Source organism: Aegilops tauschii, chromosome 7 (assembly GCF_002575655.3).
Source record: "Aegilops tauschii subsp. strangulata cultivar AL8/78 chromosome 7, Aet v6.0, whole genome shotgun sequence".
NCBI classification, from domain to species: Eukaryota; Viridiplantae; Streptophyta; class Magnoliopsida; order Poales; family Poaceae; genus Aegilops; species Aegilops tauschii.
This window is the reverse complement of record NC_053041.3, coordinates 4317928-4339100: the sequence shown is the minus strand read 5'-3', so window position 1 is coordinate 4339100 and position 21173 is coordinate 4317928. Positions and strand designations below refer to the sequence as shown.

The 21173-nt window shown below is 42.4% G+C and overlaps 1 protein-coding gene across 1 annotated transcript; it reads left to right on the top strand.

The window, feature by feature from the left end:
* The first annotated feature begins 208 nt into the window (after positions 1–208).
* Positions 209–10760, top strand: LOC109742050 (uncharacterized). Its single transcript, XM_020301134.4, has 24 exons — positions 209–485; positions 1365–1474; positions 1810–1975; positions 2062–2162; positions 2264–2336; positions 2416–2557; positions 3233–3393; positions 3677–3801; positions 3883–3982; positions 4198–4294; positions 4393–4444; positions 4792–4893; positions 4974–5120; positions 5204–5375; positions 5468–5716; positions 5851–6005; positions 6340–6468; positions 6598–6715; positions 6898–7093; positions 7293–7404; positions 7483–7637; positions 8214–9627; positions 9720–9914; positions 9999–10760. Exons 1-24 carry the CDS (start codon positions 335–337, stop codon positions 10473–10475), a joined length of 4899 nt encoding a protein of 1632 aa, XP_020156723.1. The 5' UTR covers positions 209–334; the 3' UTR covers positions 10476–10760.
* The last annotated feature ends 10413 nt before the right edge of the window (positions 10761–21173 follow it).

The following is a 21173-nucleotide window of genomic DNA, read 5'->3' as shown; positions in this document are numbered from 1 at the left end:
TTGCCCTGTTAAAAAAAAAGACCCATTTTTATACGGTGTAGTGCCTCTTTTCCGGAATCAAGTAGGGATAATTTGCATTTGCAATCTGCAAATACACCAAATTACGAGGGGCGGTTTCCTCTTGGGAGTGTGTGTGTGTGCGCGTGTCTGACCTGTGGGCCCACCGGGCATACACAGAAGAGGAACCACTTGGTTGGTTCGTTCAGGACTCGGGTGCCAGCAGTATAGCCGAGTCGCATCGCTTCGTCAAATCCCACCACCGACCGACCGACCGCCCGCCGGGAGATCTGAGCCTCCATCCATCCCGGCCGGGCCAGATCAGATCCGCGGCGCGATGGAGTGGGAGACGGTGCAGCACTTGGACCTCCGCCACGCCGGCGGCCGCCGCGGGGCCGGCGCCCCCGCGCGCCCGCTGCAGCCGCACGCCGCCGCCTTCCGCGCCTCCCAGGCCATCGTCGCCGTCGCCGTCGGCACCCACGTCGTCGGTACGTACGCCCCCCTTCTCCTCGCGCCCCTCCCTCTGCCGCTGTGGCGGAGCTAGCTGGGCGGGCGGGTCCTGCCTGGTGATCTATCTGGTCTCCGCTGCTGCTGATCTGCGCTCGAACCGGACCATCTCGGGTCGCGGGAATGCCTTCGCCCCGTGTGTGTAGCTTCCGTGATCTGAGCAGCTTAGCTAGTGCCCATGCGTGCGAGTTCGACCACTTCATGGACGCAGAGGAGACTGCTGTGGAAAATTCGGCCCAGCATGGGTTCAGTTCTCGCCAGGAGTAGTCGAATTTGACTAGCTGGGGCGGTGGAAATGGGTGTGGACCTCGAATTCTGGGCTCCTGAGTCTACCGTGTGTAGTTGCGGTCACTGATCTGAGTAGCTCAGCTAACCCGCAAGTGAGATTGATCAACTACGAGTCCAGCTCTCGCTACTGACTAGTTAGTTAGTCTTAGTCCATACAGATCACTCGCATAGCTCGTTTTCGCACCCAGGACACCTCTTGGGCCTGAAATGCTGCGGAGCTCTAGGTACTATGTTTCCATGGTTCTCTGCTGAGTAATAGCTGCTGTGTTTTCACTAGGATTTCTGGAAGCTACTATAGCTAGAGTACAGGTAGTTAATGTCGGTATCATATTTGGGTTATGTTACTGTGATACATCATTCGTGTCATGCTTTTGGTCCGGGAGGTCCTTTCGTTGTCACTTTGAGGTAATCCAGTCGGTTATACCTGACAAGTATGAGTCCATTGGCGTACAGTTTACTCAATAACTATGTTGAAGTTTGTGTAAGACGTTAAGAGAGGAGTGCACATGGCTTGTAAGGAAGTGGCGCATCGAGCTCTTATTAGCTGTCTCGTTTTTCTCTTCTCTTTGCAGAATTTGATGCTTTGACTGGAAGCAAGATAGCTTTGGTTGACCTTGGAGCTCGTGTTGTTCGTATGGCATATAGCCCTACCTCTAGCCATGTTATCATTGCTATCCTTGAGGTTTGTATTGTTTCAATGCTCCAGTATTTATTTGGTACAAGTTATTTCATCCACTTAGAACAACGAATAATATTGTACCATCTAATCTAGACCTAGCAGAATTGCCTATGTTTTCAATACTGTGGGCAGAAAAGTTGCTATTCTTCAAGTTTATCACTAGACGTCTTTTATGGCTTTTATCTTTCATCATCCATCTGCCATCATAATGATAAAATATTGCTTTAGTAAGTTCTCAACTCACATGATATTAATATTGCTCTCTAGTAAGTTCTCATCTCACATGATATTGACATCTCATGCAACTGTTTCTTGTCTATGCATATCTCCTTCTGTAGGATGCTACAATCAGATCATGTGATTTCGCTACCGAGCAGACGCTTGTGCTGCACTCACCTGAGAAAAAAACAGACCACGTTTCAATAGACACAGAAGTTCATCTTGCGTTGACACCTCTTGAACCTATTGTTTTCTTCGGTTTTCACAAAAGAATGAGTGTGACAGGTTTTTCTCTTCACTTGAAGGGCTCTGCATTTCATTAAAAAAACACCTATATGTGTTCTTTAACGCCCTTTTCTCTCTTATTATAGTTGTTGGGACTGTTGAAGGTGGGAGGCCACCAACAAAAATAAAGACTGATCTTAAAAAACCCATTGTCAACCTGGCTTGCCATCCTCGCCTTCCTGTGTTCGTAAGTCAATCATTCCTTCACTTCTTTTTGGTGATTCCTTTACATATCTTTTTGGTTTCTTTTCTGTTTTCCTATCTTGACATACAGACTTTTAATTTCAGTATGTAGCTTATGCTGAAGGCTTGGTACGCGCCTACAACGTCCAGACATATGCTGTTCACTACACGTTACAACGTAATATACATTGCTTTGTTTTCATATGTTTTATCATTTAGCCACCAGCAGGCTTCATAATTTTTCCATTTTCTGGCAGTTCCGGTTGACAGTACAATTAAGCTCATGGGAGCTGGTGCTTTTGGGTTTCATCCGACCTTAGAGTGGGTATTTATTGGTGATAGAGGGGGCACTCTCCTGGCATGGGATGTATCAACTGAGAGGCCAAACATGATTGGGATGTAAGTGTGCTGTACCTTGTACACTGTTGAGATTGGGAGAAATCTTTTGTTGTGTGATTTTTTTTTTGCAATATGCAGTACTACTGAATTTTTATCGCATGGACAGAATTAATGTTATATTGATCGTTGGTTGGCGATCAAACATTGAGTTGCATAAAACACCAGTTTAGTTAGAACAGTTTTTACAGGGCTGCTTTTATGCATATTAGAGTGGTTCCTTTGGATTTATATTCTGCTAGCTATATTATCTGTGGTGTCTTTTCGCAGAAGTTATAGTGGATCCTGTCACCCCATTGGAGGACAATTGATTTTACATCGAATTAGTGTATCTTTCTGTGCAAGTTCAATTATAAAAGGACAGACCCAGTGCATAGAAGCTCCCACACAAGGTGGGGTCTGGGGAAGGATTATAGGAACCTAGTCTTACCTGTGCAAGTTCAATTATAAGTTATAATATTATGCTTCGCGTTCCTTGACCTGGATTTCATTAGGAAAGGCATAGTGACATGTTGTAGCCAAGTCAACCCTCTCCATGCACTTCTCTGTTATTTGGATGGCATGTTATTCTGCTTGGTTAAAGTGCTTCCAGACGTACTGTTCATTCTCAGTTATTTCCTTCTACATCTTTCATCTATCTGCAATGTGATAATCTGATTGTTGCCTTTTTTCTATCAGTACACAGGCTGGTTCCCAGCCAATCACATCTGTTTCCTGGCTTCCTACACTAAAGCTGCTCGTGACAATTTCGAAGGATGGGGGTCTTCAAGTATGGAAGACACGAGTTATTATTAATAACAATAGACAACCAATGGAAACTCATTTCTTTGAGCGTGCTGGTTAGGTTTTGTCCTCCTTACCGTTTATGCTTTTGCTCGAACTTTTCTGTTATTTTCTTGTGCTTTGGGTTTTAACTGTCATGTTGGATGGTTAGTGCTGTATCTCGGTGAGATGGTGACTGTACATCTCTGTTATAGCACTTAAGCCATTTTATTGTTCTCATATGTTGTTAAAATAGTCTCAATAATTTTTTTCATGAACTGTGCTACTTAGTGATTGCTAATCTTTCTTTTTTCCTTCCTACAATGAGCTGTGTAACCATTTTCTTCGTTAACTATGCAGCCATTGAAACAATGGACATCACAAAGATACTCACTCTTCAAGGTGGTGAAGCAGTGTACCCTTTGCCTCGAATAAAGAATTTGGCAGTGCATCCAAAGTTCAATTTGGCTGCAGTGATTTTTCAAGTTAGGCCACACTAACTCTGAACCCCATAAATGCAGTATTCATTGCCATGAGTTTCATAAAAAAGTGTCATTGATTTGCAGGATATGTCTGCGACAGAAGCTGCAAAGAACAAGGCTGCATACACAAGGGAAGGAAGGAGGCAGCTTTTTGCTGTACTACAGGGGGCTAGGGGGTCAACTGGTAAGCATATGGATGTGTTTTTTTTCTTCTCATTTTGCTATATTTATCCTTATTTAATATTCTCAGATCACCCCCTTGGTTAAAATTGCTGAAAACTCATTATTTCGTTTTAGTTGGATCCTACGGGTTAAAATACTGTATGAAGTCAGGCTATATTTCCTACACTGTTAGAATTTTGAGCACTTCATGCACTAAAATTTGTTGTGGTATTGCAGCTGCTGTTTTAAAGGAGAAACTTTTGGCCCTGGGTTCATCCGGAATTTTAGCAGAGCACCAACTCCAGGCGCAGCTTCAAGAGCAGCACTTGAAGGGGTAGAATTTCGTATTTCCATTTACTATGTCACCATACTTTCTTTGTTGCACACAGTATTTATAATGGTTGGAGTTTACTTCTTCTTTCTTTTTGTCAGCCAGAGCAAGCTAACTATCTCAGATGTTGCAAGGAAGGCTTTCCTTCACAGTGTATGTGCCTCCTTTTGGTAGCTTTCAACTTGTGCTATGTCCTTACATGTACTGAAGCTATGTAGGTTCCATCGAACCTGAAATAAAAATATACTCTTTTCACAAGAAAAAACAACAACCTCTTTGAAAGCTTCATTCCCAAAAGATTGTTGTTCTTAACCTATGTTGGTTCTGTCATGCTGCAACCTCAAAAAAGTTTGCATGCTTCCGATTTCAGCCTTTTGTTAATATACTCTATATCTTATCAATTTTAGCCCTTATTGTTGGTTAATTCTGCTGGTCAACCAATACTTGTGCTTGTATGTTGTTACAAACTTCTTAATTCTCTTGCAAACAATTTTTTGCAGCATTTCATGGAGGGACATGCTAAAAGTGGTCCAATCTCTCGTTTACCCCTTGTTACTATTTCAGATCCTAGCAACCTTTTGCGAGATATTCCTGTTTGTCAGGTGACTGCTATAACATTCAACGTTTTTGCTTACTTAAACTATTTTACTCTCTAACCAGTTTGCTAGTTTTGGAACTGCAGCCATTCCATCTGGACTTGAACTTCTTCAACCAGGAGAACCGTGTGGTTCAGTATCCAGTTAGAGCTTTCTACTTGGATGGATTTAACCTGATGGCCCATAACCTATCATCTGGAGCCGATAATCTCTATAAGAAGCTTTACTCTACGGTATTTATTGCACAATGGTGCAACTTTTTCTTGTTTATTTTGTTCGTTCTCTGTTTTATAATTCCCATGCACCCTATTCCCAGATTCCCTCAAATATGGAATGCTACCCCAAGTATATTTCATATAGCCCAAAGCAGCATATGTTTCTAGTTGTGTTTGAATTAAGTGGTCCAATTGGAGTGACGCATGAAGTTGTTCTTTACTGGGAGCAGACTGATTTGCAGACAGTAAACAGCAAAGGAAGTTCAATAAAAGGTTTTCCATTTTGTGACATATTGTATCTAATTGCCACCGTAGGACATTTCTACATGATTAGCTGACCCCTGGTATGTGTTGCCCTTTCTTAGGTCGAGATGCTACTTTTTTGGGACCGGATGATAATCAATATGCTATTCTGGAGGAAGACAGAACTAGCCTGAATCTTTATAATCTCAAACCAATAGCCACGAAGGAAGCTCTTGAAAATAATGCTGCCGTGCTTGAAGAAGAAGAAAACACATTTGCTGAGAATCCTACTGCTAATCCAACACAAAAGCAAGGTCCTACGCAGTTTACTTTTGAATCTGAGGTCGATCGCATATTTTCATCTCCACAAGGTACGTTTTCCTGCCATCTTGCCTCTCTCCTTTCAACAAAAAAGAACGATATGTTATTAGGGGTGACCTATTTGAGATATTAATGTTACTGGACTCAGGTGAACTATTGCTGACTAACGCATTGCTCCTTGCAGAATCATCCTTGTTGTATGTGATCTCGGGAAAACATATTGGACTGGCGAAGCTCCTGACTGGTTATAGGTTATCTACAGACAATGGGCTATCTATTACCACAAAAACTGATGGGAAGAAGTTTATCAAGTTAAAGCCAAACGAAACTGTTCTTCAGGTGCTTTATTTGTATTGATTCACTCCTAGGGTTCCGTAAACAGTCTTCCAAAATGAAGTTAGTGACCGTTCTTGGTGATGGGGTTATGATACATTTTCTAAAGATGTTCTTGGATGGGTTCCCTCGAGTAGTTTGGTGTAACTGATATTCAAATGATGCATTGATTCATGTCTAAAATATTAATCTACTATGGGCATTATGGACATCCTTTGATTAGTACCCTTTTGAAACTTGTCTAAAACAAGCATTCAGTTTCACCACCAGCATTATGGGCATGCAGTTACTTGACTGCGTTTGACGTGCGTACTCTTAATGAAATTAATCTAATATGCAGGTCCACTGGCAGACAACTTTGAGAGGTCCTGTTGCCGGAATATTGACAAACCAAAGGGTACTAATCGCCTCTGCTGATCTTGATATACTTTCAAGCAGCTCAACCAAATATGATCGTGGTCTCCCATCAATATCCTTTAATCATTCTAGTTTTCCGATACTCTCGCTCTTTATGTTGTTACTCAAACTTGGATAGCTTATGTCTTGTCTTGCCCTAAACTGTTAATCATGTTTTGTTGAGCACTTAACTACTGCATACTATCGGTCAATGTTGTGGGTTGGACCAGCGCTCATCTTCTCAAGTGCAACTGCAATAAGTATGCTTGGATGGGACAACAAAGTTCGATCAATCCTTTCCACTAGCTTCCCTCGTTCTGGTAACAGTTACTCCCAGACTTCTTTTTTGTTATGATGACATAAGTTACTTTTTTTTCATTTAAATAACCAACCTAGCATTTGTGCTATGTTCCCAGTTTGTTAACATGCTCCGTGCTATTGTTTTCTTGTTAGTCCTATGAGTTTGTGCTGGACTTAACCATATGCATCTTTATGCATGCAGTGTTGCTTGGTGCCTTGAACGACCGTCTGCTGCTTGTGAATCCAACAGATATAAATCCAAGACAGAAAAAGGGTGTGGAAATAAGAAGCTGTCTAGTTGGTCTTCTTGAACCTCTTCTTATTGGTTTTGCTACCATGCAGCAACACTTTACACAAAAAATCGATCTTTCAGAAGTGCTATACCAAATAACATCGAGGTAATTTTTTTTGCTTGGCTGCTGTACTCATTTTTCAGTACACAAGTGAGTTACTTGTGTTGTAGCATTTAGTAATCATGCACTGTCATTTGGTTGTTCGTTTATGTTTTAAACTTCTGATCAGAGTAATTTTTGCATAGTTTTTGTATTTAACTGGATGTCCATGATTTACCCATTTATGTTCTCTCATTCACTGCAGGTTTGATAGTCTGCGTGTTACTCCGAAGTCCCTGGACATATTATCTAAGGGACCCCCTGTCTGTGGAGACCTTGCTGTATCATTATCTCAAGCAGGACCTCAGTTTACACAAGTGAGCTTAACCTTCACCATCTTTTGTTTCCTTCATTGTTCTCTCGTTGATCTAATACTCCATTGCAACTTGTGATAGATCATGCGCTGCAATTACGCCATCAAAGCTCTCCGGTTCTCTGCTGCTTTATCGATTTTGAAAGACGAGTTCCTGCGTTCCAGAGATTATCCTCAGTGCCCTCCCACTTCTCATCTGTTCCAGCGTTTCCGAGAGTTGGGCTACGCATGCATTAAGTACGGTCAGCTATCATCTCTAACTTTGATCTACAAAAAGGATATCCTCTCCACTCATATGACTAAATTGCAAATACTGTTTTATTTTTTTCCTGTATCACAACATGTCATTACTTCTACACCAACCAAATGCTGAAATTGCTTAGAGACACTAGACATCATCTTGAATATGGAACTTCAGAGATATCCTTGGCTTGGCTTCCACATTGCTACTCCAGAGTCCAGACAGAATCCATACTAGTTAATTTTGCTTGAAAAGTTCTGACTAGTGTGCATGCTGGCCCAATCGCAAAACTAGCTAGCCATAACCTGTTTTATATTTGGATAATGGGTGATCTGTTGTGTTTGGATAATGTTTATATTTTTTTAGCGGAGATAATATTTTACATAGCAATCACTTGTTGTGTATGCCCTGTGCTAATTAACATAATCTTAACGATTGCCTTCTTGCTACTTAAATACCATTAGATAAATTTATGTTTTGTAAGGACTGTTCTTATTTTCCTTATTCCCAATCTCCTCAGTGTAACAGTCTACATGATTCAGAGCGTAAATAGTTGATGCATTCCTTTTCAGGTATGGTCAGTTTGACAGTGCGAAAGAAACATTTGAGGCTATTGCAGATCATGAAAGCATGCTGGATCTGTTTATATGTCACCTGAACCCTAGTGCCCTGCGACGCCTTGCACAAAAGTTGGAGGAATCTGGTACAGATCCTGAGCTGAGACGTTATCTAGAAAGAATACTGAGAGTTCGTTCAACTGGATGGACGCAAGGTGTCTTTGCCAATTTTGCTGCTGAAAGTATGGTGCCTAAAGGCCCGGAATGGGCAGGAGGGAACTGGGAGATCAAAACACCTACCAGCATGAAGAGTATTCCTCAGTGGGAGCTTGCAGGAGAGGTGATGCCCTACATGAGAACAACTGATGCTGCCATCCCATCTGTTATTGCAGATCATATTGGTGTTTACTTGGGTGTGATGAAGGGCCGGGGTAATGTAGTGGAAGTAAGCGAAAAGAGCTTGGTTAAAGCTATGGCGGCGGCCAGTAGTGAGAATGGGCAACCGGCATCTTCTGAATTGGCACTGAAAAACAAAGCAAATGCTGCTGGTGATTCAGTTGGTGATAGTCTGGCCAGGCAGCTAGGGGTTCAAATTGCTTCTGCAGATGAACAGGCCAAAGCAGCGGAGGAGTTTAAAAAGACTCTGTATGGTGTTGTTGATGCTGGAAGCAGTGATGAGGACGAGTCAACGTCGAAGACTAAAAGGATACAAATCAGGATACGTGATAAGCCTGCTGCACCTGCTGTTGATGTTAACAAACTGAAAGAGGCCACGAAACAGCTAGGTTTGATGGCTCCTCCGATCAGTAGGACAAGGTCGTCTGGAACACCACAAGAATTCAGTCAGCCAGCAGGCCCAGCACCATCTGCTGCTCCAGCAATGCCGAGTGGCGCAGTCGATTTCTTTGGAACAAATACTTTGGTGGCGCCACCACAAGCGCCGACCGGCGGCACGGGTCCTGTAATCGGAGGCCTGGGAGTGACAGCTGGACCTATTCCTGAGGACTTCTTCCAGAACACCGTTCCATCACAGCAACTTGCGAATCGACTGCCTCCTCCAGGAGCAATCCTGCAAAGAATGGCCAATCCTGAGTCTGGGATGAACGTCGGCAGACCGGTACCTACTCAAAACATGATGGGCAATGTTGGTCTTCCAGATGGTGGGGTGCCGCCACAGGGGCCACAGCAAGGCCAGTTCCCTCAGCAACAAGGCCAGTTCCCTCAGCAGCAAGGCATTCCTATGAACCCAATTGGCCTACCTGATGGTGGTGTACCTCCACAGAGCCAGGCTCTTCCTTCACAGCCACAGGGCTTTCAACCTGCTGCTCCTACTCCTTCGCAACCAATTGATCTCAGTGCTCTCGAGGGTCCAGGAGCGGCAAAGCAAGCTGCTCAGCCCCCAGCGCCTAAAGCCGTGCGTCCTGGCCAGGTACTCTACTCTACTCTACTCTACCTTTTGTTAGACACTTTATCTGATGGACTTGGCATAGCTTCAGCTGACACCCGTATCCGTGATTACAGGTACCCCGTGGCGCTCCTGCTGCAGAATGCTACAGGATGGGTCTTGCACATCTTGAGCAGAATCAGCTCACGGATGCACTAAATTGTTTGGATGAAGCATTCTTGGCCCTCGCCAAGGACCAATCACGTGAAGCCGACATCAAAGCGCAGGCTACCATTTGTGCGCAGTACAAGATCGCCGTTTCATTGCTACAGGTAATAATCATTTTTATCTGTCATCAAAGTTCAGGTTGCTCTCTGCTGCTTATTTTTTGCGTGAAATGACTTCTGTGCGTGCAGGAAATCGCTCGGCTGCAAAGAGTCCAGGGAGCTGGCACGCTGAGCGCCAAGGAGGAGATGGGCAGGCTGTCTCGGCATCTGGCGTCCCTGCCCATCCAGGCCAAGCACCGGATCAACTGCATCCGGACCGCCATCAAGCGCAACATGGAGGTCCAGAACTTCGCCTATGCCAAGCAGATGCTGGACCTGCTCTACTCCAAGGCGCCGCCGACCAAACAGGATGAGCTCAAGAGCCTCATCGACATGTGCGTCCAGCGGGGGCTGACCAACAAGTCCATTGACCCGTTTGAGGACCCCTCGCAGTTCTGTGCTGTCACCCTCAGCCGCCTCTCCACCATCGGCCACGACGTTTGCGACCTCTGCGGCGCCAAGTTCTCCGCCCTCTCGGCCCCAGGCTGCGTCATCTGCGGCATGGGCAGCATCAAGCGGTCCGACGCCCTCGCCGGTGCTGGCCCTGTCGCCTCGCCCTTTGGCTAAGTTTTGCGCGTGACGGGTTCTGTTCTGTTTGTTGCCCGAGCCTCTGTTTCTTGTATGTATTAGTGTGCAGTCAACATTCTTTGTTTTGTGCTGGGTTGTTGTTGCAGTTGTGGTAGTAGCCTTGGAGATACCATTTTGTTGTGATTAATTTCTCTATATGATTCTACAGAACATACATAGGGCTTGTCCTAGCAGATAGCGATCCATGTACCTAGAAGCTCTACCCACGGCATTTGCAATATTTTCGCTGTTCTTTTGTTTTTTGAAAGTTCAAGTTATTTGCAATGTTTTGTGGTACCTCTACTCACGGCATTTGCAATATTTTTGCTGTTCTTTTGTTTTTTGAAAGTTCAATTTATTTGCAATGTTTTGTGGTCATGAAGGCAAAGATTAATTTTGCTGTGATTAACTTCTCCATGTGATTTTACAGAGCTCAATCATAGCAGCCAGTGATCCATGTACCAGAAGCTCTACGTACCGCATTTCCAATATTTTGTTGATCTCTTGTGGTTGAAAGTTCAATTAATTTGCATTATTTTTGGTACTGAAGGTGACGATGTCTTGCATGTGTTGGTTAATTGTACAAAGGCTTGTGCCCTGCGGTTCTCGCTCAGGATTTGCCCAGTGAGGAGTTCTTTGTTGATTCAGGCCCGTGTTGGGCAAGTTGACACCGGCATTTGACGTAAGCTATTGTTTCTCACCTCGGAAATGATTTGATTTCTTTGTGAAGGAAATCTGCTATTTGGCCGTTGATCATTTCTTCAAAATTTGTGTTTCTTCTTTTCTTGGGCTTAAATGTGGAATGATGGCAATGGTAAGTCTGATTTTAGGGCTACTTTATTGAAAACCAGTATGTTAGTAATTCTTTTCTTGGAGTACGAAAGTTGAAATTCGGAATGATGGCAACGGTAAGTATCCGTCATGTCTGCAGCTTGAGGAGTTCCTAACGATGAGTCTTTTGGGTCTGGTAGTCCCTTTAGGTCCCATTTGGTTGGGCTACAGATTCCTAAGAATCAGTTGTGGCTTGGATTCCTGAGAATCAGCTGTGGCTATAGATTTCGAGAATCAGAAGTTTACTATTGTTTACCCTTCTTTTAGAATATCAGAAGTATTGTGAAATATCTGCAACGCCCCGAATGCGTTGGTCAACCGTGAAACGTGCAAAACTAATCACACTCATTGAACAACTCACAAATCTTCCAATTCATACATACATACATACACATTCTCACCGGGAGAAAACACACATGATATGAACAAATGTCCATCAGAGAAGAGAAAAAAAATGACAAATAACATGGCAACTTCTCAACCATGATAGTAGAGGAGCGGTTCTACTCGATGGACCAACATGGAAATGAGGGAGGCGGTGGAGTGCAGTAGATCAGGCTCGGGAACGGAGCATATTGAGGGCATGGCTGGAGCAGCGAGTGGTGGGCTTGGGGCGTTGGTCGACCTCGGGACGGTAGAGGGCGCATGAGGTTCCATCAGGGAGGATGGTGCACAAAGGTCGGAGAGGCGGAGGAATTCAGATCCGACTGCTATGGGTGCCGGCGGGGGGTAGGGCATGTGTGCCTCGCCACAATCAGATGGGAAAAATGAGGGCGGGGATGAGAGGAATGAAAGGTTTGAGAGGTGGTAAAAATATGTAAAAATGTCAAGTGAGTGCGGGAAGCAACAAAGAAGCTCGGGAATCAGCGATTTCACCGATTCTCACTTTGGCTGGCCCGCAGTTCATTTAATAGAATCAATTCTGGCAGTTCACTTATAATAGAATCAATTCTGGAGGAATCAGGTTGGGAAGCCGGTTGTTTGTTAGGGCTATGGGCCTTGGTAGATTTAAGAAAGAGGCATTTGGGGTTATGCAACACCTTCAAAGATAGCAAATCTTATGTGGCAACCTCCAAAGGGTTTTAGAGGTTTTGGAGTGTACTACTATGTCTGATTCCTTAAAACTTGTTACCTTATATTAATTCTCTCTTATATTTCTCTTATGTTTGTGCATATGAGCTCCTCTTCAATTTGACCTTCGTATGGATATAATTGAAATTTTCATGTTCAAACTCAAACAATTCAATAACATTTAAAATCCATGGATTGTAAAAAAGAAGAAGCAAAACACCGATCTTCCATTAAGTGTGTGTGTGCCTCTTCTTTTCGAACAGAAGCGTGTGTCTGACAAATAACTTACAATAATTTTGCAAAAACTATTAGAGTGACCTAGTTAACTGAAGCATCTCATCATGCAAGCCCTTATGAAATCAAGTCAAAGTTCATATAAAATCTACCATGTGCAAACAACTATATTTGGTTAAAATACCAGTGATTGTCCTTGCTGATTACGTAGCAATAAGCCAGCTAACTAGATTTGAACTAGGGTAGGAATGAAAAAGATTACATCAAAGTCCTCAATGGTCCCCCATGAGTATTCAACAAGTGTGCCCATGTCGGGGTTACGATACTTCAAGTTAGTCATGCAAACCAGAAAATTATTTCCTTGATGAGTTTGACGCCAGAGATACGATGATCCGTCTTGGTACACTATCTCATCGTCGAATGTAGCTATCAGACGAACAAAAGCCCGGAAGTTGAAAACATGGCGCTGCTCCCACCTTGGCGGGTTGTTGCTTTCCGCATCATTGCACATCCATATCTCAGCAGATTCATAGTTGGGCACTAGACGATGGACGGCTAGCTCACCGTTCAACTTAGCTAATCTGGATTCTAAATAGTCGCCCCCTTCAAACCATGGAGGACCCGTCATGATGCTGAATGACTCGTCTTCAAGACTAAACCGGACAAAGCACGTCATACTTGCATGATCAGGCAGAAGCGAGGGATCACATTCATACATCAGTGAGTACTGGTCAACTGTCCAAATCAAGGAACCCTTGAAGAAGGTCGCAATCCGTCCTACTAGAAACGGGTACGATGGTTGTGCGGCCGTCTCACGCCAGTATTGGTCCTTTTCGATAGTGAACACCTCCATCCCAAGGCCACCCATGGCACGCGTTTCACGGTAGAAGAAGCGAGCGACCTTGTAGGCGTTGGAGCGATGGTCGCGCCCGAAGCCGAACGCTTGGTGTCCTTGTGCCACCAAGTGCCAGCGCGACACAATGCTGCTGGGGCTCCAGGGGAGCTCGAGGACTCGGCCTGTGGCTGGGTTGAGCACGCACACGGTATCCTCGAGCCCGTCGCAGTGGACAAACCCATGTCTTGTCTTGGCCTCCTCTGCGTGGAACGAGGAGGTGCCATGCAAGAGGGTCGCCACGCCCTGCCGTCTCTCCTACCACAGGTACAGTCCCGGGGTGGACCATTATCAAGGATTCATAGCGCGATCCCTTGCAGATCAATCCTTGCTAATAAGCATATAAAGATTAATCCAAGTTGCCCATCATGCAACTTTGGACCGGACAACATCAAACATTTGTTGTTTGAATGCAAGCTAGTTGCGGATGTGTGAAAACTGCTAGGCGTGGATGATATCATCAAACAGGGCATCGGGGTGGACCGGGCTGGAGAAGTAATACTTGAACACTTGTTGTGTTTGAAGAATCATGAAGTTCATATCTTGGGCCTTCCAAATTACGAGAAACTGTAGCGACTGTAGCATGGTGCCTGTGGTATGAACGATGGAAATTAACTCATGGAATCACCCAAACAGCAGCTCAAATCAGTTTGGTCGTGAGAGGACGCGGCGAACTACATTATCTCTTGTACTCAGGAGCTCCGTTGATACTGTGCTACGACTTTCTCTACATTGTTAATGTTATCTATGATCTCTCGGCATTATTGTAATACTGCAGTAATTGGATCACTGAATCTTTTCAGTTTGATTCGGGTTGGTGGCCGTCTCCGTTTTAAAACAAAAGGATCTCCCTGTCTGGTTCGCATATTCTAAAAGAACAAAAGTAGCAGAAAACAAGGACATGTGATCTTATTTAAAAACTGTGATTCACCCTAGCAACTTGATTTTTTTTTTTAAAATTTTTTTATTCTCTGAAATCTTGGTCGTCCTGGCGATCATCTTCACTCGAGGGCCCCGGGAAGATATTCCCTAGGCGGACGTGTGATGCGTCATGTTCAATAGTTGTCTTTACAATTTAAATTTCTCCCCGCTTACCAAGGTGGACAAAAACAATCTCCGAGTGACGCGTGCTTAGTGTAACAATCGATAAATGCATCGCTGAGTGATGTTTGCCGAGTGCTCGATAAACACTGGGGGAGAGAGTATTGATCTGACATACCTATGTGTGATGGCAGGGCAAAACGCACGCGTGCTGTCTCACTTCGCACCCTCACAAGCCATGCCCCATTAATCATCGTCGATCATGTAGCTATCGCCCATGTATATTTTTTCAATAAAGGGCATCACCCATTGAAACCTCAGTCGTTCCTAGAGCCATCACCCATTGAGTCATGGAGCCCTCCTCATATAGCTATCACACTGTCTTCTTCTGCGAGCCATAAATGTAGTAGCACTGTTTATGGATGCATTTGTGCGCAGTGATGATATTCATCGCTCCATCTGTAAGAGTCCGTGAGCCGTTCATACACTTGTGTGTTTGATTGAAGGTGAGCCAGCATATCCTATATGCTTAAAAAGTCATCTCATTAATTTATTTATCTCAACATGCAAGCATGCTAGATCACCATATAATTATGAACGAAAATAGAAATAACCACACAACAACATTCAATCATGCATGGAAAAATGTTTTTATTCAATTATTCTACTTATATCCAAATAAATATTTTATAATGATATACAATCAAATATATTAAGTCATATGTATTTTTAATTTTGATTCTCATGTTATCAACTCAAAATTTCATCAACCAATTCCCGCAGAACGCGCTGGGTGTCATCTAGTTATTACAATTGAATTGACTGGGTACCCTCTAGTTATTACAATTGAACTGACTAACTGGAGGCAAAATTTGCAGCTAGCTTAGTTACCCATGAGAAAAGAGATTCTCGCTTGCACCAGGAGGTCATGTCATGTGCATGGCTCAGCCGTCCATTTGGTTGGAGATCCGCATGTATGCATGCTTATCTTCTTTGTTGCATGGCTTAGCCATTAATTAATTTAAAATGGCCCACACACGCATGCTTTTGTGTTGCATGCCCCATCCACCTCACCTTTCATGTCTTTTTCATTTCATCTTCTAATTTCAATTTACTATATCTTTTAAACCAAAAATCCAAATTAAGTTTTGTTTACATATTTGTGTTCGTCGCGTCGAGAACTTTCAAATAAGACAAATTTAGAATACATTTCAACAACTTCAAAAAAGACAAAATGTAACATTCCGTTTTATCGTTTTGTCCAGTTTTACCAAATTTTGTATGCTTTTATGTTTTTTGGGTTCTCGGCTTAGGGCTTTAGGGCTTAGGGTTAAGAGATTTGGGTTTAGGGTTTAAGTTTCAGTTTTGAAACTTGCTAATTATATCATCGTTCCTATCAAGTTTTACGAGTTGAAACTTGATCGGTCACTCGATTTGCCTCGCGATCCGTAAAGTAGTTGGACTCTCCACGAGGGTACACCAAGTTTTAAGTTTAGGTTTCTAAAACTTGCGATTTTGTCTTTCGCTCGTACCAAGTTTCAGCTGTTCAAACTTAACGAAGATGTAAAAATTCACCAAAACATATTTGAAATGAATCTTACTTGAAAGCCCTCATCACAAGCAACACGAATCTGAAAAAAAATGGACTTATCGTTCGTAATATATAGAAGACTGAAAATTGAAAGTCGAAAGAAAAAGCATGAGAGCCGAGATGTGTGGAGCTGAGAAAAGCTGCAGGAGAAAATCCACTCTCAGTTACCCATGACCTGCTGTCCCGACCGTCCAGTGTTCTCTCATTGGTTCTACATCAGATCTGCGTCATGAACATGGTTAACTAGTAAGCTCCAATCTCCAAGGAAAATTTTTCATTGAGCCCCGCTGTTAATGCATCTAATCTCTTTTTCAGGAAAGTTCCTGCGCTTTTTCTGTGACGCAACAAATTTTTCATTTCATTCTTATAGATTGGTGATGACATTTGAATTCCATACCATTCAGAAAGAACATTTGAATTCCATGCATTTTTTTTTCTGTCTGTGCTGTTAGAATATGCGAACCAGAAAGAGAGATTCTTCAGTACGAACGGTGCTGCTACGTTTGGACTATCTATCCTGGCCGACCCCTCACCCTGATACAACAGGACGGCCAGCGACAGGAATCAAACCGGCGAGATTCAGTGCTCCAAAACATAGTACAATAATGCCCTGACAAAAACAATAATGCAGCTGCAGTAGACGAGGGGAGAACAGCCAACCAAATGTACGGATGGGAGGGAGAGATCTAAGATCAGTGAACTCAGCAGCCAGCACATGCTAGTTAATCTGAACCATTCACCTTTGCATTACTAGAAATTTTGAATGAGAAGAAACCGTATGAACGCGTGTCTTTCTGCCATGTGCAAGGAAAATATCAAATATTCGGTCCCAAAAAGCATATACGGCAGTCTTTTCAACTTGTATTCTTCTCACATAGAAGAAATGCAGGAAATTCTATAGGCCCAAAACTGTACTCAACAACTAATTAACGTGTAGCTTCCTAGAAGATTTTGTGCTAGAATCAGTGCAGGAGAGAGGATGGAGTCGTCACCTTCTTCGTGGCGAAGTAGGGGGCTTTAGGTAGGCCCTCCTAATCGAACGTTGTGCGTGGTCCGGAGGCTAAACTTCTTTTCATGTTAACCCATTGTCTTGAGATAGATGGAAAAGGGTACAACTCTGAGGTAGAACAATGGCCATCGCTTTTCGTGAGACCAATCAACTTAAAAATTCACTTGGTACATCGTGGCAAGTAGCTACAGTTAGATCAACCTCTACCGTAATTTTTCTTCTTCTCTGTATTTATCTGGTCGGACTATTTCTAACCATCTTTAGCAATAAAATGCTCTCTGGATATGCTTCATAAAATAACAATTTGGATTTCTAGATTGATTTTATTATTTTCTTCAAAATATTGGTGCTTCCTAATGACTTCAATTATTTTTTTGCTTTTCACAAGGATGCATGCTACTTAGGCCAGATTGAAGTAAACGAACACAAAAGCCCTACTTTGTACCATCATAATCGCCATTATTATTATTTATTATTTATCATCATCATCATCATCATCATTGCCATTATTATTATTATCATCATTATTATATGTGATGGATGTTGTACTAGTAGATTAGTCTGATTTTTCATGAGTGTTCTAGGCTGCAATAAGTGTGTTTCTTGGCTATGGTTCTTCACGGAATGATACCAACAGAGGTTAAAGATGTGTTCAAGTATGTCATGGTCGATGACATCAATGTGCTTGTGCACTTCTTCCTGCTTCATTATTTTTGGATGTTCCAAACTAAGAGCAACCCGAGAAGAGTCGCCACAATTTTGCTGACGAAAATTGCTATGCAGACGGTAGATAGAGTATATGGAAGCTGAAGCAGGCTTTGGCAATGTCAGAATCACCCAAAACCAGTCACAATAAATTCCTTCCAAGTAGTACCCACCTATCATTTAGTCATACATTCTTCCCCAATAATCCCCAATTAGAAGAAGAAATTTGATTCATAGAACACATTCAGAAGCAGCAATTTCATATGTTGGCAGGTGAGGTGGGGGCAAGCGCACTATCCCAAATTCGCCGCTCCATCTCCTCGTCCATCCTCCTCGTACACATTCAAAAGTATGATTTACCTGTCATTGGGTATTTTATTTTCCCATTTTCTTTTACTTTTCTTGCCTATCAAATTATGGACATTTACTAAATTCATAAACCTTTTTTATTACAAATATGTGAACATTTTGTAGATGCATGAACTTCTTTTTCCAATTCACAAACAAATTTCAAATTCCTGGTTTATTTTCAAATTCGTGATCTTTTTAAAGAATTAGTATTAATTTCATTTTTATATTCATATGTTTTTCAAACCACAAACCTTTTTCTAAAATTCACAAATATATTTAATTCATGATTTTTTTTACAAATTCATGAATATTTACTCAAAATTTGCAAACATAGTTTCATGAAATTTTCTTTAAATTCATATTTATATTTTTAAATTTAATTATTTTACAGTTTGAATGTACAAATTTATTTAACCAGGAACTGCTCCCTGGAGAGCGGTCCAGCAACCGAGCGATCGAACTAGCTAAGTATTGTGGGACGACCCATAACCCGGTCTTTCATTGCCCCAGTTTCGAGCAGATTTGTTGACAAAAAAGCATAAGATAAATGCTCCTTCGCCATCGGTTGTTTAAATTTCATTGATGGAAACTATTTTCAAAAAGATGTAAAATGAAATAAATAGAAATTTATTAAGTAATATTCCAGGATTTTTTAAAATATTTATCATTCTTTTAAAATATCCATGGATTTTAGAAACATGTTCAAGGGTTTTGAAAAATGTTCATTTTGAAAGTATTCACCATTTTAAGAAACGTAGATTTTTAAAAATGTTTTCAAATTGTAAATATCATGAATTTAAGAATGTACCAGAATTGCAAAATATATTCACAAATTTTTAAAACTGTTCACAATTTTAAACAATTGTTCTGGAAGTAAATTTTATGAATTTTAAAATGTTAACATATATTAAAAAAGTGTCTGCTAATTTAAAATGTTTATGGATTTAAGAAATGCTCAATAATTAGAAAAATGTCCATGAATTCGTAAAATATTCATGAATTAGTATTTTTCTTCAATTGTAAAAATTATTCACGATCTCAAAATATTCACCAATTTTTTTAAAAAATAATAATGTCTTAAAAAAGGGAGAAGGAAAAAAAGGAAAGACATCAAAAGGAAAAAAAAACTTGAAAACAAAAAGGTATGCAGGTGTGCGCTTGCTTGGCAGCTACTGCGCTACACATGGAATAGGAGTTTGGAAGCAAGAACCCATTAACTCTAGTGGAAAGACAGAGAATATTGCATTGACGGGCCAAATAGGACATATTCCAATGGACAATAGCCAATGCTTTACTTGTTTACATGTTCTAAATTAATGGTTATATGCATATAGTTCCCCAAATACTTTTGTGAGAGTTGGAATTGTACAACCGCCTAGCAGCGTATCGGACACGACCCAAGTTGAAGACCAACCGCCACAGCTACCCCTAGCGCTACCATTTTGAACCTTGTTTGCAAGTGTCCAATTTTTCTTCTCCTAAAAAACAACATCATAGTATCAACATGATAATCTATTATTTTGCAAAATTTAAGATCTGAATTCAGAACACATCATGGGAGATAAAAATGACAAATTCAGTGATCATCGCGAGGGCTTCCAAATAGGTCATCACGTCTCTGACGGTGCTCGCTCTGATACTAATGGAGAAGGCGTGTAGGGCTCAAAATTGTGGTGCTGACGATCCTTGAAATAACCCCAAAAGAGGCAACTTTGGTTTCTATTGGTGTGTGGCGAGCATGTGTGGGTCTCTTAATTACCGGGCAACGCCCGACTGTGGCATGTTTCATTGATGTTTTCTTTCAATGATGATTTTGATCTCGTCTTCAGAGCCGGGCGAGTATCGTGGCTCGCAAAACCAATGGGTGATGGTGTCCTTCTTGTTCATTGGATGTTGGCCAGCATATCGTTCGTTCTTGTCTAGTGGCCACTTCAGCGATTACTTGGCAACACTGTCAAGCACAAAAGTCGGAATGAAAGCTCCTTCCGGACTGCCCATGTGAAGGAAAATCATGGATGCATGCTTGCTACCTTGTGTTTTTCCACAATCAAATCACCTCTTTTCAAAAGGCAACATTTATTTATAAGCCTGGTTGGCACCACTTTTCACTTTGTGAAACAACAAACCACTTGTTCCATTCAGCGGATTTTTTTTTTGATATATCAATCTCTGGTTTGGTTGGTTGCTTGCTTGCTGTCTACTTAATTAGCACTAGCTGTGCATGCGTATGCATTTCCACATACAATGTGGTGTGCAGCCCTTGTAGTAATTAATCTTATCGTTGCAATAACTTATTCTCTCAATCTTTCCGTTGGTGTAATTTCGTTGTCTTTTTTATGGTGCAACAAAGGACCGTACCCAAAGAAATGGGACGCTGCCACTTTTGCTTGCTGCACTGATGTGATTCAGATCTGCATACGTATCGTGGTAGGGCAGGTGTGCCAAGGCGCACGTTGTCCCACTCCCAGCTGCGCCCTGACAAGTCACCAACCAACCTCCCGTTGCTCCGTTGATATAGCCATCGTCGTCCTCGATGTAGGCCACAGGTTAGCTCGGTCGTTCACGTAGCTGTCGTCCATGGCGCCCATGCGCCTCCGCCGTTGCCGTCGCTTTCAGCCATGGAGCCCTCCTCCTCAACCACGCCTTGTCTTCTTCTCAAACGTGTGTGTGGTGGCACTGTTCATGGATCCAAGATCTTAATCAAATGGAGCCGTTGGTAGTCACAGTGATGATATATATATGACATGCATGTACCTCTAGGGCTTGTGAGCCGTCCATGGATCCTGGCTGCATGTGACTGAAGTTGAAGGCGGGGCAGCACGGTACAACACCACGTACTATTGATTGATTGAACGGACCACCCGGCCGGAGGCGAGCTTGGCAGATTGTGGAGTTGCCCGTGAGCCGCTGTCCCGACTCCCGACCGTCCAGTGCTCTCTGTCACTGGTTCCACATCGCATGTGCGTCATGCGA

Bases quoted from the DNA above. Each gene is read 5' to 3' on its own strand.
- LOC109742050 (XM_020301134.4), top strand. From the start codon at position 335: ATGGAGTGGGAGACGGTGCAGCACTTGGACCTCCGCCACGCCGGCGGC. The intron at 4,445-4,791 runs GTATGTGCCTCC...AATTTTTTGCAG, and splicing joins GGAAGGCTTTCCTTCACAGT to CATTTCATGGAGGGACATGC. The intron at 9,628-9,719 runs GTACTCTACTCT...CCGTGATTACAG, and splicing joins AAGCCGTGCGTCCTGGCCAG to GTACCCCGTGGCGCTCCTGC.